This window comes from Pristiophorus japonicus, chromosome 5 (genome assembly GCF_044704955.1).
Source record: "Pristiophorus japonicus isolate sPriJap1 chromosome 5, sPriJap1.hap1, whole genome shotgun sequence".
In the NCBI taxonomy this organism is placed as follows: domain Eukaryota; kingdom Metazoa; phylum Chordata; class Chondrichthyes; family Pristiophoridae; genus Pristiophorus; species Pristiophorus japonicus.
The window spans coordinates 131,464,689-131,482,847 of record NC_091981.1 but is presented as its reverse complement, the minus strand read 5'-3'; the positions used below and the strand labels follow the sequence as shown (position 1 = coordinate 131,482,847).

Sequence of the window (18,159 nt, the reverse complement as noted above, 5' to 3'; positions counted from 1 at the left end):
TCTCTGCATCACTGGCACCATCATCACAGAACCATTTCCTGAAGCAGTCCTGCAATGAATATACTGCAGTAAAATAATCTGCACCCAGTGTTATAGTTGTAAACACAGCACTATTCTGGGATAGTTTTCTGTGCACAGGGTGGTTTATCTGGCTTCTGTAGTAAGTTAATTCAGTTTTAGGAAAGATCTATAACAACACATTGATGACAAGCATGTCATTATATTATTGCTGAATACATTACTGTCATACAGTCTGGAAAATGGACAAATCTTGCAGTTATCCTTGCAGCTATAGATTTATAAAATGGATGTAAAATTGCAACTAAACGTGCATTTTAGTTACATCTATTTGTGAAGTACCAGGGATGTTCATTATTATATAAATGTAAGTTGTCATTATGCTGCATCTGGAGTCACTCGGCACTAGTGACCACTCTTTTGGGACTGGTTTTTGCCTATGTTCAAAGCAGTACTGGTAGCCAATAACTGGGGTTAAGAAAGATATAAAAGGTTTCACTGCAGTATTTTCAATACAGTGAAGACATATTTAACATCCTTATAAAGATGAAGTATACATAAGCAGCTTTAATAACACCTACTCTGTAATTTGGTTTTATTGTACTACGATGAATGAAAGCCTAAAATATTCATCTGTATTTATTTGTTTTCTCTTAAAGCTTCTTGCTGTCTTTGGTGTGTTTCTGGAGCGATCCACCATTGTGGAGATTTTCAGTCCAAAGTACTTTACTCTGCTAGACATGTTTGATCAAGAACTGGACAGATGTAAATGTTTATATGATAAGCATATGAAACAGGTATGTTTAATAAAAAAGCTATTGTTTCAGTTACAGTTGTCTTTAATAAATCTTTAGCCTCCCAATAAGGCCTGTTACTGCCGGAAAACGGAGACCACATGGCGGTGTCGAATGGCCACCTATTTGTAGTTGAATAGCTGCCATTCGCGAAATTCTCCCTGGTGGTTTATCCGGCGGTCCCCACTTCCACCCCGCTGCTGCCAAACCCTCTTAAGTGCGTCATCAAAGCGCGCATTGCCGATGTTCCACCCAGCAAGCAAAATTCACCGTAGAAAATATTCTGGCCGCTGCTCGGTGCCCCCTACAGTTTTTTTTGTCGGTGTACTGTGTATGCTGTGTGTGTAAAATGGCGGTGTGGCCTCCATTAAAAGGGAGGGAGGACTGCCACAGCCACCATCTTAATTTTTTTTTATCGGCCGACTGCAGTGTCGGCCCGATAATTATGCCCCCGCGTTTGGCCGGGCCGCTGATAGGCAGCCTGGCACCCCCTCTTGGGTGCCAGGCTGCTGGCCTGGCTGAAGCCCTCCTTTGTGGTCTTAAAAAGCTCGCAGTGGCTCTCCCCTTTAACTGAAGGGGAGAGACGTGTTGATGCGCCAGCAAGATGACGTCACCAGCCCGCCGCTAATGACTAACAGCAGCGGAGAGTCTGTTCTGCCTCCACTTCCTCCCCCATTATGACTGACTTCAGCCCCGCTCAGAAAAGAACGATAAAGAGCTGAATTTCGCCAGATGGGCCACCGCAGCCATTGCGGCGGCTAAAGCACAAGAAAAACGGTAGGTGCGACCCGTTTCCGGCGAAGTTGAATTTCGGCCCCCTAAAGTCTTTAAAAGGGCTTCCTTTTATGACCTCTGACCTCTGCTATTGTGGTGGTTTGCTGAGAGAACACTCCAGCGAAATTCTTGACTCTTCCAAAGCTTTGCTGACAAATTTGCTCTATGAAGCTTAATGGATGCACATGTGAAACTAAATATGGCTGAACTCCTGAGTGGGAAGCCCGTCAAGTGGCTTGGCTGAGGTCTGAAATCTCCTCATACTCCTCATTAAGTCATCCCTGTGCAGGATAAATGAAACTCAGAATAAAATGCTTTCAAGTCAGCTCCTGAATGGTGTAGTTGGAAGTTTTATTTATTCTCGGAATGTGGATGTCGCTGGCAAGGCCGGCATTTATTGCCCATCCCTGGTTGCCCTTCTGAAGGTGATGGTGGCCTGCCTTCTTCAACTGCTGCAGTTTGTGTGGTGAAGGTGCTACCACAATGGTTTTGGGTAGGGAGCAATGTCCCCTATGAGCTGCACGGCCATGCGGCCACGCAGCTCTCTGCCAGTCTCGCGCAGTATAGTACTGGCTTTTTCAATGTAGAGTTTCGTGCATGGGCGAAACTGAATGGACCATGCAGCCGGGAACATTGGTGGTGGAGTTCCAGGATTTTGGCCCAGCCTCAAAGAACAGTGATGTATGTCCAAGCCAAGATTCCCAGGTATTCTGCCAGAATCAAGACACTTCAAAATAAGAAAAGCATTTATGAAATCACGGAGCAGGTGTTTTAAACATTTTTTCAGTTTGGACTTTTCCAAACTATTGGCACCACATTTTTTCCAAACAAACCTCTCCTTTCCCTCAAATATTGAGGGAACCACAAGAGCTTCTTGGTTCTGGAACTCACCACAGCCCTGGTTTTAAGTTTAGTTCAGACATCTGCACAGCATGTTTTAATGAAAATGCAAAGAATATCTTTTAAGATTGCATGTCAATTTTAAGCTTGAGCAGTATGACTGTTAAAAAGAAATGGGAGTTTCTAATGCTTTCAGACTGAAATTGGTTTTTCAGAAAGTAGATGCAGAGAGTGATCACTGCCAAGACCAGGACAGGTTAGAAGATATTCTGCAGCATAGGCATGAATTATTCCAGAATACACTTCAGATCTCAAAGTTAAAAATGGAGATTATAGCCTAGACATACTGGAGTCAAGTTTCGGCCTGAGTTGCTCCTATTTTTTTGGAGCAACTAGTTTAGAATGGAGTATCTTAGAAATTGCAATTCTCGGCATTTAGTTTGCTCCAGTTCTGGTGAGTTAGAACAGTTTCATTTTAGAACAGATTTTTTTTTCAAAATAGGGCCACTTACACCTGCACGTTTAGGCAGCGAAAACTTACTCCAAACTAACTTAGAATGGAGTAAGTATAGATTTTTGTACGCTCAGAAAAACCTTGCCTACAATTAGAAATCAGGCGTAAAGAACAAGAGATGGGGAGTGCGGGGGGGGGAAGGGAAGTTTACAAACATGAAACACATCACTTTTACAAATAAAGATCCAGCATCAATAATAAATGATAAATAAATCAATAAATCAACCAATAAATCAATCAAAAAAAATAAAAAATAAAAAAATAATAAAATCAATGAATAAAAAATTAAGTTTCTACTCACCGACTGCAGCACCGGGAGCTCTCCAACAACATGCTGGGATGGGAGCCCCCCTAATGTCTCTTTCTCTGTCTCTGTCAGTGTCTCTCTCTCTGTCAGTGTCTCTCTCTCTGTCAGTGTCTCTCTCTCTATTGATCTGTCAGTGTCTCTCTGTGTTTCTGACAGCGAGGGGAGGGAGGAGGGGAAGGGGAGGGAGGGAGGGAGGGAGGGGAGTTGAAGGAGGGGGGGAGAGGGAGGGAGGAGAGGAGGGGAGGGAAGGGAGGAGGGGAGGAGAGGAGTGAGGGGGGGGAGGAGAGAAGGGAGGAAGGGAGGCTGAACGGGCCAGGCCGATGAGAGGAAGCCGGGCCGAAGACTTAGGGCGGGGCCCGCCCCCAGCAAGTGCCGGGCGGGCGGGCCCCGCCGAGGACGTGGAGGGAGGGGGAACGGCTGAACGGGAGTGGGGGGGAGCGGACTGGACCTGTAGAGGGGGGGAAGCGAGCCAGAGCGGACCTGAATGGGGCGGGGGTGGGAGAGAGTCGAAGCGGACCTGAACGGGAGGTGGGGGTGTGGTGGGGGAGAGCCGGAGCAGGAGCTGAAGCTCAAGACGAGGGAGGTCCAGTCCGATCTTCGCTGCCCCAGTGAGCCCATTCGGCCAGGGCTAGGGGTGGTGTGCTTCGGGCCCCTCCCACACAGCCTCGGCGGCCTGGAGCTACTGTGCATGCACGCGCACTCTAGCGGGCATGTGCAGAGGTTCCAGCACTGTTTTCAGCACTGGGACCTGGCTCCGCCCCCCACAGCTTGTGCTGTGCTGCACCGAGTCCAAAGCAGGCCTGATCATGGTGGAGAATACCGAGGTAAATATTAGGCGCGCTTTTCGTTCTAGAAAGTCGGCGGACCTCTCGGAGGTGCACTGTTCTATGGGTCAGTCTAAACTTGGGCCCTATATCCGAGTGCACTGCACGCTGCAAGTGCCAAATGCGGCTAGAGGTAGGATCACAGAAAACTGGTCAGCCAGTTTCATTTGCTTATCAAGGTGTGGGTGCCAGTCACAACCCCAGGATTGGTTGCATGGGGCAGCATAATTGGCCGAGGTCCTTGGGGGAGTCCAGGAAGGGGAGCAGTCAGGAGTGTGGAAAGCTGTGGCTGGCAGTGGATCCACAATAAGGTAACTAAAAAAATTGAAACTTGCATTTCTGGTGGCAGCCACCAGCAGTCACTTTAAACTGATTTGACTGCTAAGTGCTCAGAAATAATCAAATGTTACAAAAGGAGCCTGAAGGAGCCATTGTGCCTCTTAGCTGAATATATAAAGTGCCTAACGCCTGTTTCAGCTGCATGCCACGGACGTCTGTACCAATATGGCGGGCCTGCTATAATGAACTGCTGGGCGTCTGTTTTATGTCTGTAATTTGGCACTTCACTCTGCCTTATGGCCTGCCTGTGGGTGACACAATGCAATTTAACGACCATTCGTGCAACAAATTTGTTAACTCGTAAAATATTTAAAATTAAATGAAGAATATACACTATTTTGGTAGGGCTTGAAAGTAAGGATTTGTGTTTGTTTACCTTTGTTTAATTTTTTGTATAATATAATTGTATGTCTATATATTTGACATACAGAAAGAAAAAGGTGCTGCAGTATTAAACAAGAACATGCCTGAAACTTCAGGAAACTTAAAATGGGCCAAAGAACTTAAGGAAAGGATTCAGACACCTTGTTCAAATTTCAAGCTTATTTACCACATGTAAGTGTGATGAATTTTATGCATTAAACCATTAAACAATTGTAAGTTTTGTATTGAAGGTACTTAATTTTATCGCGATAATTCAATGTTAGGCACAGCTGTTTGTCCTCATCAAACAAAAGAAATACTAAATAAAAGTACTTGAGTTACATACTGTATGTGAGTACTATTCCTTTGGGAAACAGCCTCCACGAATCAGCTTTCAGGACCAACATCAGCAAAACTTCACATTCAGAAGGTAACACTCACACTTGGGGAAAAGCACCACTTGTAGTTGATGTATTGGCACCCAATAAGGAAAAAAACCAGGCCACATGGCTGTGATTTCTCAAATGCATTTCCTACAAGTGCTGCTCCTCACTGGTAGTGATGAATCATGGGATCACTTGGCAAGATTTATCTGCTCTAACTTATTGTTTCCCAGGGCTTCAAACTGGAATTCCTCATTCTTTAATCCTTAGTCTTTACTTACTCCTTCAGTCTTGAGGTTTTTAAAAGCTAAGCTTGGTCCCACTTAATCAATGTTTCCAGGTTTATTATTTTATTCTTTTCAACCTTAACTTTGAATCTTTACCTTGCTTTCTCAGTTTAAAAAAAACAATGACTTTCACCTCATCTCAATATTTTGCAATTTTCATCAAATGCATGCCTATATTGACTTCAGATCTGTGCCTCGAGAGCTTACATGTTTATTTCAGATTGAATAAATACCTTGTACAGGTATACACTTCGCACTGTCTGTAGCCAAGCTTGGGTTTTAAGAACCTAAAGATTGTTGGAGTTAAAAAAAAAGCAGAAGGAGGTAAAGAATTACATAGAAAATAGGTGCAGAGAAGGCCATTCAGCCCTTCGAGCCTGCACCACCATTCAATAAGATCATGGCTGATCAATCACCTCAGTACCTCTTTCCTGCTTTCTCTCCATACCCCTTGATCCCTTTTAGCCGTAAGGGCCATAGCTAATTCCCTCTTGAATATATCCAATGAACTGGCATCAACAACTCTCTGCGGTAGAGAATTTCACAGGTTAACAACTCTCTTGAGTGAAGAAGTTTCTCCTCATCTCAGTCCTAAATGGCTTACCCCTTATCCTTAGACTGTGAGCCCTGGTTCTGGACTTCCCCAACATCGGAAACATTCTTCCTGCATCTAACCTGTCCAGTCCTGTCAGAATTTTATATGTTTCTATGAGATCCCCTTTCATCCTTCTAAACTTTAGTGAATACAGGCCCAGTCGATCCAGTTTCTCCTCATATGTCAGTCCTGCCATCCCGGGAATCAGTCTGGTGAACCTTCGCTACACCCACTCAATAGCAAGAACGTCCTTCCTCAGATTAGGAGACCAAAACTGAACACAACATTCCAGTTGAGGCCTCACCAAGGCCCTGTCCAACTGCAGTAAGACCTCCCTGCTCTGATACTCAAATCCCCTAGCTATGAAGGCCAACATACCATTTGTCTTCTTCACCGCCTGCTGTACCTGCATGCCAACTTTCAATGACTGATGTACCATGACACCCAGGTCTCATTGCACCTCCCCTTTTCCTAATCTGCCGCCATTCAGATAATATTCTGCCTTCGTGTTTTTGCCACCAAAGTGGATAACTTCACATTTATCCACATTATACTGCATCTGCCATGCATTTGCCCACTCGCCTAACCTGTCCAAGTCACCCTGCAACCTCTTAGCATCCTCCTCACAGCTCACACTGCCCTCCAGTTTAGTGTCATCTGCAAACTTGGAGATATTACACTCAATTCCCTCATCCAAATCATTGATATATATTGTAACTTCTATGATAATTGGGTACCATCCTTCACAAGGTGAAGCAAATTAGGAATAAGTGATTGGGTAATGTTAACCTTGAGTTTAGAAGCCTGAATATTTTAGGAGGAAGGATAAACTGAAAGGGAAAAGCAATTCTACAATTTTGAGGTTCTGGAAAAGAATGAATAAGAGGAGATTGTTCAATGAATCTTGGTTGCATCACAATGAAAATGTAGATAGGAACAAGAATCTTAAGAAAGGGATATTTTCACTTTACCAGAAGCAATGAACATAGTAATAATTTTAAGAGGGAAACAAGAAAGATTGTGGTGAAGAGATTGGAGATTTAACATGAGAAGAACTGCCTATACGGGGCTCAATTTTTCCGCAAAGCTTTTTTTTGGCGTACTTGAAGAGTTACGTGGTGTCCCTGCACCTTGCTACTGAATCACACGAGGCATGTACTGCAGGCACGGTCACTGCGTGACCTTTCTTTATTCCCAGGACCAAGAAGTGATGACTCTGCGTGGGACCTCCCTTTATATACCTGCATGGTGAGGAGTGTCTCCCACAAGTTCACCCCCTGTGGTTAAGGTGTGCCTTTCCAGGACATATATACAGGGTACAGTGTGGTTGCATGAAGGTTACAGTTACATGAAGGTTACAGTTGTATGAAGGTTGCATACATGACAAGTTACGCCCGTTTTATGGGGGCACAAGTACACAAAAAAAAATGTTCTAAGTTTCCCCATTGGATTTCTTTATTTTGGCGTGGCCCAACCTGTCCTTTAGTTTTGGGGGTAGAGCTTTGATCTGCGCCAAAAAGATCGGGCTACCATGGTAACCAGGGACACAATGCGAGCTGAGCCTGCAAAGTAAAACATACAGCCAGCTCCCAACACATTAAAACATATTGCATCAATTTCAAAACATGTTAAAATATATTGCAGCAACTTACCTCCAATTATTAAAGCCGGTCCCGCTACCCCTAGCCCTGGCCGAAGGGTTTGCCGGTCCACTCCCTCGCTCAACATCCCAGGCCGAATGGCCTCCTCCCGGCTCTCTCTCACTCTCACACTCTACTCTCTATTCTCTACCCTCCACTCTCTCTCTTCTCTCTCCTTTCCTGCTGTCCGGGCATGTGCTGCACTTATCTGTGCCGATTTCCTTACCTGCGCCAATTTCTTTAACTCTCCAGAAATTTTTTCTGCAGAGGCCACATACGCTGGTCTAAGCAAAACTGGAGTAACTCTCAGCTGGCCAAATTTGCCTAAATGGCCAGAATTGGCACGGGTGGCAGGTTACGCCCCCTTTGGCTGAAAAGAAAAACGAACCTAAACAAATCATTACTAACTGAGTTACGCTGGTGCAAATTGATTGGGGAAACTGTTTTTTTTAACTTAGGCCAAAAAAAGGAGCTGGCTCCAAAAAAACGGCGTAAATCACTGGGGAAAATTGAGCCCAAGATGATGAGTTTTTTTCTTAGATTAGCAGCAAATAAATAAGTACACAAATAAACTTGCTCCTGGTTCAGAATTCTACCAAATAAATGTTTTTTCATAGTTTTAGTTTTTTATAAATCACTTTCAGCTCGCCTGTACCAAGCACTATTACCTGGTTACGATCCAACCTGCTGCTGGGTCTCTCCACTGCTCTGCAACCAGCTATTTTGTACATGGGAGCAGTCCAGGGTGATTTGTTTTCTGATTTTTTTTTCCCCCCATTGCCATATTGTAGAGAGCAACTGACTTCTGTCATATGATAAACTATAAAGATACAATCAAGATTCAATAATAATTTTTTGAACTTTATAATGAACGTAAGAACATAAGAAACAGGAGCAGGAGTAGGCCATTTGGCACCTCGAGCCTGCTCCACTATTCATAAAGATCATGGCTGATCTTCTACCTCAATTCCACTTTCTGCACTATCCCCATATGCCTTGATTCCCTTTTAATATCCAGAAATCTGTCGATCTCTGTCTTGAATATATTCAACAACTGAGCCTCCACAGCCTTCAGGGGTAGAGAATTCCAAAGGTTCACCACCCTCTCAAAATAATGAGATTAATCCTAATCTTTTGTTCCTTTATTATATATCATCTACAGTTTATAAATTAAATGAACTGGAATGAGTTTTGTATAATTTCTTTTTTAGAAATCTTGAAGGCCCAGAAGCTGGGACAGTGTACCAAAAATATATGGAGATGCTGACTTTACTTGATGAATATGAAGAACAGATTTACTTGTCATGGACAAGTGGAGTCCATAAGATCTGCCAGTTCAATTTGCACCAGTCACTTATCAAGCGCAATCTCGAAACTGGTTTTCTCAGTGTGAACTTTGACCATCAGGTACAACTGTGATTAATATTAAGATTAAAATTCTATTAAAAGACTAGGGCAAGAAATTGAGTAGATTAGCACCACTTGTTAGCGCTGGCGAAGGCCGCTACTGGGGCGCTGAAGACTTATCACTAAGGAGGATACAAACAACCTTCCGGATATAAAAGGGGTCAGAGGGTCTAGTAAGGAGGGGGAACTGAGGGAAATCTTTATTAGTCGGGAAATTGTGTTGGGGAAATTGATGGGATTGAAGGCCGATAAATCCCCAGGGCCTGATGGACTGCATCCTAGAGTACTTAAGGAGGTGGCCTTGGAAATAGCGGATGCATTGACAGTCATTTTCCAACATTCCATTGACTCTGGATCAGTTCCTATGGAGTGGAGGGTAGCCAATGTAACCCCACTTTTTAAAAAAGGAGGGAGAGAGAAAACAGGGAATTATAGACCGGTCAGCCTGACCTCAGTAGTGGGTAAAATGATGGAATCAATTATTAAGGATGTCATAGCAGTGCATCTGGAAAATGGTGACATAATAGGTCCAAGTCAGCATGGATTTGTGAAAGGGAAATCATGCTTGACAAATCTTCTGGAATTTTTTGAGGATGTTTCCAGTAAAGTGGACAAAGGAGAACCAGTTGATGTGGTATATTTGGACTTTCAGAAGGCTTTCGACAAGGTCCTACACAAGAGATTAATGTGCAAAGTTAAAGCACATGGGATTGGGGGTAGTGTGCTGACGTGGATTGAGAACTGGTTGTCAGACAGGAAGCAAAGAGTAGGAGTAAACGGGTACTTTTCAGAATGGCAGGCAGTGACTAGTGGAGTGCCGCAAGGTTCTGTGCTGGGGCCCCAGCTGTTTACATTGTACATTAATGATTTAGACGAGGGGATTAAATGCAGTATCTCCAAATTTGCGGATGATACTAAGTTGGGTGGCAGTGTGAGCTGCGAGGAGGATGCTATTAGGCTGCAGAGTGACTTGGATAGGTTAGGTGAGTGGGCAAATGCATGGCAGATGAAGTATAATGTGGATAAATGTGAGGTTATCCACTTTGGTGGTAAAAACAGAGAGACAGACTATTATCTGAATGGTGACAGATTAGGAAAAGGGAAGGTGCAACGAGACCTGGGTGTCATGGTACATCAGTCATTGAAGGTTAGCATGCAGGTACAGCAGGCGGTTAAGAAAGCAAATGGCATGTTGGCCTTCATAGCGAGGGGATTTGAATACAGGGGCAGGGAGGTGTTGCTACAGTTGTACAGGGCCTTGGTGAGGCCACACCTGGAGTATTGTGTACAGTTTTGGTCTCCTAACTTGAGGAAGGACATTCTTGCTATTGAGGGAGTGCAGCGAAGATTCACCAGACTGATTCCCGGGATGGCGGGACTGACCTATCAAGAAAGATTGGATCAACTGGGCTTGTATTCACTGGAGTTCAGAAGAATGAGAGGGGACCTCATAGAAACGTTTAAAATTCTGACAGGTTTAGACAGGTTAGATGCAGAAAGAATGTTCCCAATGTTGGGGAAGTCCAGAACCAGGGGTCACAGTCTGAGGATAAGGGGTAAGCCATTTAGGACCGAGATGAGGAGAAACTTCTTCACCCAGAGAGTGGTGAACCTGTGGAATTCTCTACCACAGAAAGTAGTTGAGGCCAATTCACTAAATATATTCAAAAGGGAGTTAGATGAAGTCCTTACTACTCGGGGGATCAAGGGTTATGGCGAGAAAGCAGGAAGGGGGTACTGAAGTTTCATGTTCAGCCATGAACTCATTGAATGGCGGTGCAGGCTAGAAGGGCTGAATGGCCTGCTCCTGCACCTATTTTCTATGTTTTCTATGTTATCACTCGGGCGCAGCGATATTAGCGCCGCTTGTCAACTTGATTGCCGTTTTAGTGGCGATACAAAAACTTAGTGCCAGGGATTGCTGCGCCAATGAGACCGTGACGTCAATGCTAGTGCCCCGATCACAATATTGATTGTTTTCACTACATTTACTGCATGGTGCTAATCACGGCAGCAAAAACCAAGCGCTCACAAATGATATCGGCGCTATCGTGGCGATATATGGCAATGTGCAACCGGGTCATTGGGAGGTCAAATTGATTGTTACCTTCCCAGAGATTGTTTTGAATGCTGTCAGATTGTGAACATAGTTGCTTTGTTTCTGGTGTTAGAAATGCTAATGAACAAACTGTATCAACTTTTGGACCTGCTGCTTTCACTCAATCATGGGGGCTGTCCTGGCAATGCACCTTGGCATCTGGCATCTACTTTTAAGGCGAGGGCTCCAGAGACGGATCATGCCAAATAGGCCCAGAGGCAGGGGGAGGCCTGCAGATGTCACAACAGGGGACCTTACCCTCTCAGGGTTTTCTGGGAGTACTTCTCATATATTCACCTTTCAGAAGAGCAGTGCATTAGAAGGCTGCGCTTCAGCAAGGAGGTGATCACAGAGCTGTGCCACCTGCTTCACCAAGACCTCGAGCCTCATATCAGGAGGACCACCGCTATCAGTGGCAGTCAAGGTCAGAGTAGCTCTCAATTTCTACGCTGGCGGCTCCTTCCAGCCTACAGCAGGGGATATAGCAAACTTTTCACAGTTCGCAATCCATTGCTGTACCTGCAATGTAACATACGCTCTGTATAGCAGGAAAAGGGACTACATCTCGTGGAGCATATGTCCAAGGAGAAGCAGCAGGAATGCACATATGGATTTGCAAGGGTAGCAGGCTTCCCCATGGTTCAGGGCGCCATTGACTGCATCCACGTGTCATTGTGGGGACCTTATCACAATGCAGAGGTGTTCCATAATCGCAAAGGCTACCACTCTCTGAATGTTCAGTTGGTGTGCAACCACAGGCAACTCATCCTTGCAGTCAATGTCCTCTATCCTAGCAGAACCCATGATTCATTCATCCTGCAACAGACCACTGTCCCACGACTCTTCAAACCACCACATGGAGTTCGTGGATGACTGCTCGGGGACAAGGGTTATGCACTCATAAGAACATAACAAATAGGAGCAGGAGTAGGCCATACGGCCCCTCGAGCCTGCACTGCCATTTAATATGATCATGGCTGATCCGATCATGGCCTCAGGTCCACTTCCCTGCCTGCTCCCCATAACCCCTTATTCCCTCACCTGGTTGCTGACATCCCTCCGCACGCAAATAATGAGAGCCATGCCGCCACCAGGAACCTCATTGAACAGACTATCGGGGTGCTAAACCACAGTTCCGATGCCTTGACTGCTCTGGTGGAGCACTCTTAGTGAAACAGGTGACACAGCTCTGTGATCACCTCCTTGCTGAAGCGTAGCCTCCTAAGTCACTGCTTTTCTGGTTGAGTCTCCCTTTTCGTTGTTGTGTGATGGATGCTGCACAACCTGGCCATTGAGAGGGCCCAGCCATTGCTACCAGGGAATGCAGGTCCACCTCAGGAGAAGGACGCAGAGGAGAAGAACGAAGAGCGAGTGTGCCGATGTTGCTTTTGCAAGGGCGGTGCCCAACGCCTCATTATTCAACGTTTCCACTAAAGCACATATCACATTGCGATTGGGCTGCACCAACAAAGGACTATGTGCACAGCGCAGAGCCTATGACATGGCAACTGAAAAACACGACCAAATATGAACTTTAAAATGACCCATTTATTACAAACCCCATCACCCATAAATACCCAAAACCAACAATAACAACAATAAATTAATCCAAACAACCGTTTGCTAATCAAAAATAATAACCCACAACCAGCATTAAGAATATATTTACAATGAAATAATCTGGCCATCTAAACAAAAGTGTGTTACTTCACATTTTTGTCACATTTCCCTTCCCCCCTGCCCTACTGCTCCTCCTTAATTCCTGCAGCAAGGCTGATAGCAGGCTGCTCACTCTGCGACACACAGACTGCAGATGGCCTTCCAAGACGCCCTTGACCAGCTCTGGGCCTGGAAGGCCCGGCTACAGACTGCGCCACCTCAGGTTGGGCGGCAGCAGTCTTGGATGGCTGGGGTGCAGTCAGCACCAAGTGCAAAGGTGAAGTGGCAGTGGTGGGAGCCGCGATGCTGTCATTCTGAGAGAGGACAGCGTCTTCCATTTTAACCGACACACTGCCACTCCCCCTGTGCACGCCTCAGCATCCAGAGAAATCTGCTGGAGAACAGATTGCTGGCCTGCTGTGGCACCATGAGATCCCCGTTGGATTGCTTGGAACCCAGAAACTCCCTCATCATCATAGGCAGTCCCTCAGAATCGAGGAAGACTTGCTTCCATTCTGAACATGAGTTCTTAGTTGGCTGTACAATCCAATACGAGAACAACACAGTCCTTGTCACAGGTGGGACAGATAGTCGTTGAGGGAAAGGGTGGGTGGGGCTGGTTTGCCACACGCTCTTTCCGCCACCGGCGCTTGATTTCTGCATGCTCTCGGCGATGAGACTCAAGGTGCTCAGCACCCTCCCAGATGCACTTCCTCCACTTAGGGCGGTCTTTGGCCAGGGACTCCCAGGTGTCAGTGGGAATGTTACACTTTATCAGGGAGGTTTTGAGGGTGTCCTTATAATGTTTCCGCTGCCCACCTTTGGCTCGTTTGCTGTGAAGGAGTTCCGAGTAGAGCGCTTGCTTTGGGAGTCTCGTGTCTGGCATGCGAACTATGTGGCCTGCCCAGCGGAGCTGGTCAAGTGTGGTCAGTGCTTCGATGCTGGGGCTGGTCGAGGACGCTAATGTTGGTGCGTCTGTCCTCCTAGGGGATTTGTAGGATCTTGCGGAGACATCGTTGGTGGTATTTCTCCAGCGACTTGAGTGTCTACTGTACATGGACCATGTTTCTGAGCCATACAGAAGGATGGGTATTACTACAGCCTGTAGACCATAAGCTTGGTGGCAGTTTTGAGGGCCTGGTCTTCAAACACTCTTTTCCTCAGGCGGCCGAAGGCTACACTGGAGGCGGTGTTGGATCTCGTCGTCAATGGCTGCTCTTGTTGATAAGAGGCTCCCGAGACATGGGAAGTGGTCCACCTTGTCCAGGACCGCGCCGTGGATCTTGATGACTGGGGGACAGTGCTGTGCGGTAAGGACAGGCTGGTGGAGGACCTTTGTCATGCTGATGTTTAGCGTAAGGCCCATGCTTTCGTACGCCTCAGTAAATATGTCGACTATTTCCTGGAGTTCAGTCTCTGCATGTCGCAGAAGCATTTGTCATCCGCGTACTGTAGTTCGACGACAGAGGTTGGGATGGTCTTGGACCTGGCATGGAGACGGCGAAGGTTGAACAGGTTCCCACTAGTTCTGTAGTTTAGTTCCACTCCAGCGGGGAGCTTAGCAACTGTGAGGTGGAGCATGGTAGCAAGGAAGATTAAGAAGGTTGAGGCGATGACGCAGCCCTGTTTGACCCCAGCCCGGACGTGGATTAGGCCTGTGATGGATCCGTTGGAGCACGGCCTGCATCTCGTCGTGGAGCAGGCGGAGGATGGTGACAAACATTTGGAGGCATCCGAAACGGAGGAGGCGTCCTGCTGAGCAGAACTCACCCTCTGGGAAGCAGGCCCTCAAGCTTCCCTTACCCCGTGGCATTAATGTGTGCTGCTGCGTCCCGGAGCATCACCCTCATCAAAGCCCAGGAACAATGACTCCTCCACCGACATCGTCTCCCAGAGTCGGGGGCAGCTTGTTGAAGTGACTTTGTCTGAGCTGGGGTCTCCTGTCCTTCATCCTCGTCTCCCTCGTTGCTCTTACTAGGAGGCTGAGGGACAGGCTGTTGCTTTGCTGGCTCATCATCTGAAGTCTTAAAGGCACAAGAGTATGGTTAAGTTCAGGGGTCGGGGACAGGGAGGGAGCAAGGAATGGAGACACTACACTTTAATGCAAAATAGAAAAGGCTTGTGGTTTGAGGGGGAAGTGGCATGACGGAAGAGGTGAGGAACATCATCATCATCATACGCAGTCCCTCAAAATCAAGGATGACTTGCTTCCACTCTAAAAGTGAGTTCTCAGGTGACTGTACAGTCCAATACGGGAATTACAGACCCTGTCACAGGTGGGCAGACAGTGGTTGAAGGAAAGGGTGGGTGAGGATCTGGTTTGCCGCATACTCCTTCCGCTATCTGCGTTTGGTTTCTGCATGCTCTCAGCACCCTCCCGGCTGCTCTTCCTCCATATATACATATCAGTACATACCAGTACTGTCCCCATGGGAGTCGGCGTGGCCAAGTGCTACAGCTCCTACGAATTGTGGGTCGATGATCTCCTGGGCTCTGTTTCAGGTTAGTGAGGGTCCTCAGGTGTGCTTCGCCGCCTCGTGTCCTTTCTTGCTTATGTCTATTATGCGGCAGGTTGGCCTGCAAGAGAAAAAAAGAGCCTTTAAGTGATTGTGCAGCTTTGTGGTTGTCACATGTGCATACCGTAATTGAATAGCTGTTAATGTATGCAAGTGCTAAAATGTGGAGGTGATTTTAGTAGATAGACACATTGGGGCCAAAATTGCCCCCCTCTTTAAGGCCCATTACCGCCAGTAAGAGGCGGCAATGGAGCGGATAGGCCTCACCGACAGGGAGCAGATGGATGGGCTGACCTGTCCTAAATTGCCCCCGGGCCAGGAACGGGTTTCCGTGCTGCTCGTTCTGCTGCTCGCGTGCACGTGCCGACCCCCTTCTGACAGGCAGCAACCCCTTTCTGCACCACGCAGGAATTTTCCCCGCTGGAAATTCCCCCGATGAAGCATCAGTGCCACTGACTGCTTTCCCCTGGGGGAAGCTGTATCTGGCTTGGCAGTGAGTTCGCCCTTAAAGGGGTTGCGGTGCTCCCACCACCTCCATTTTCTTTTAATTGTCGGCCGACTCTGAGGTTGGCCCGACAATGGTGGCCACGGGTTCGGCCAGGCGCCAACTGGCAGCCCATCGCCCCCTCTATGGTGCCAGGCCACTGGCCCGGCCGAAACCCTCCCTGGTGGCCCGATGGGCCTAACTAAACTATATTCAGAGTTTGCAGCGGCCTTCCCCTTTAACTGAAGTGGAGGGACGTTGTGATGCGTCAGCGCGACGAGGCACGTCCGCGTCACACTGACGTCATCAGCTCGGCGCTGATGGCGCATAGCGTCAGCCGCCCCACTCCAACAGTACTTCTGCCCCTCAACACCACCCCGACTGGAAATAGAAAACAAAGAGGTGAATAACAGTCCAATCTCCGCCCCAATCCATGTGCTTGCTGATACTATCGCCCTAAGAGAAGTATGCAATCCCCTCTTAGAGCAGTAAAAATCTGCTTTGCAATCGCCGACACTTAATTATCGCCCGGCACTGAAATTAGCGTCCAGGCGATGTTAACGCCACAAAATGGTCGATAATCAATTTTTCCCCTTTTGCCCCCTAGTTTTAGGCTCTTCAGCTAGGGGAAACAACCTCTCAACATCTACCCTGTCAATACCCCTCAGATTCTTATATGTCTCAATGAGATCACCTCTCATTCTTCTATAGGCCTCGTCTACTCAATCTCTCCCCAATCTTTCCCTTTTTTGTTGGACAGTCTTGTCAGTACTGCAAACATGCACTAGCAAATAGATATTAAATCCTACAATATGACAACGGAAGATGGAAAATGTTTAGGAACCGAAGACATTTGCTGAAAACAGAACCATCATAAGAACATAAAGGGGTTGAAATTCACCCCCACTGGAAACGGGTTGCACCTACTGTTTTTGTAGTGTTTTGGCCGCCGCAATAAATCGGCGGCCCATCTTGCGAAATTCAGCTCTTTGTCGTTTTTTTTTTCGAGTAGGGCGGAAGTCGGTCATAATGGGGGCGTAAGTGGAGGCGGGAACGGATTCCACGCCGCTGTCAGTCATCAGCGGCGGGCTGGTGACGTCATCGCACTGTCTCTCCTCCAGTTAAAGGGAAGAGCCGCTTCGAACTCTGCATCTTTTTAAGTTAGGTCCACTGGGCCACCAGAGAGGGTTTCGGCCGGGTCAGCAGACTGGCACTCATGAGGGGGTGCCAGGTTGTCTATCGGCAGACCAGCTGAACCCGGGAGCATAATTGCCGGGTTACCTGGCAGTCGACCGACTGAAAAAAAATAAGATGGCGGTCGTGGCAGTGTACCCTCTCCTTTAATGGCAGCTGCACCGCCATATCAAACACAGTGCACTGACAGAAAAAGCTGTCGGGGGTAGCGGCCGGAAGACTTCTCCAGCTGAATTTCGCTTCTGGGGCAGGACATCAGTGCTGCGCACTCTGATGACCACTTTGGAGGCTTCGGCAGCAGCAGGGCGGAAGTAGGGAGTGCGGAGAGGACATGGTCACCTCCAGAAAAACTTCTGATTCTCCGAGACTCCAAAAATCTATCTATCTCAGCCTTGAATATACTCAGGGACTCAGCATCCACAGCCCTCTGGGACAGAGAATTCCAAAGATTCACAACATTTGTAGAGAAACCCAACAGTCCAGTTATATACTCTAACATTGTGCAGGCTCTGTTGTGGGAACATGATCCTCCCCACCCAACTTTTTGCTCTATGCTTTGCCCAAACAAAGCTTAACGACCAAAATCTATCCCATTAGAGGCCCAAGTTTCAAGCCGTGCCTAGAACGGCGCAGTCCCGACCTGGACGCCCGTTTTTCGCGCCACAACGTGCGCCTAAAAAAACCCTCCGTATTCTCCACCTCCCTGTAGGCCCTCTGGCCCTCGGCGCAGCGCAGCAGGAGCTGTAGGTGGCGGAGCCAGGTCCCTGCGCTGAAAACAGTGTCGGGGCCTCTGCACATGCGCGCTACAGTGGGCACGCAAGTGCAGTAGCTCCAGGCGCCTGAAACTGTGTGGGAGGGGCCCGAAGCACGCAGCCCCTAGTCCTGGCCGAATGGCGTGAATAAGGCTCCTCTCACGCCCAGCTCCTGCTTCCTCCCGACCCGACTCGACTCCCGCTTCCTGACCCCCGCCTCCGGACCGGACCCAACACCGACCCGACTCCCGCTTCCCCCCCGCCCCTGGACCGGACACGACCACCGACCCCCGGACTGGATCCGACCCGACTCCCACTTCCCCCCCGTCCCCCGCCTCCGGATGGACCCGACCCCGACCCCGACATCGACT

General features: G+C 47.6%; 1 protein-coding gene across 1 annotated transcript in view; it reads left to right on the top strand.

The window, feature by feature from the left end:
• LOC139264459 (dynein axonemal heavy chain 11-like) overlaps positions 1-18,159 on the top strand; it is a 679,414-nt gene that overhangs the window by 127,198 nt on the left and 534,057 nt on the right. The window contains exons 10-12 of the mRNA XM_070880970.1: positions 678-815; positions 4,841-4,965; positions 8,890-9,085. Of these exons, the coding sequence (XP_070737071.1) occupies positions 678-815; positions 4,841-4,965; positions 8,890-9,085 (459 nt within the window). The remainder of the gene's footprint in view (positions 1-677; positions 816-4,840; positions 4,966-8,889; positions 9,086-18,159) is intronic.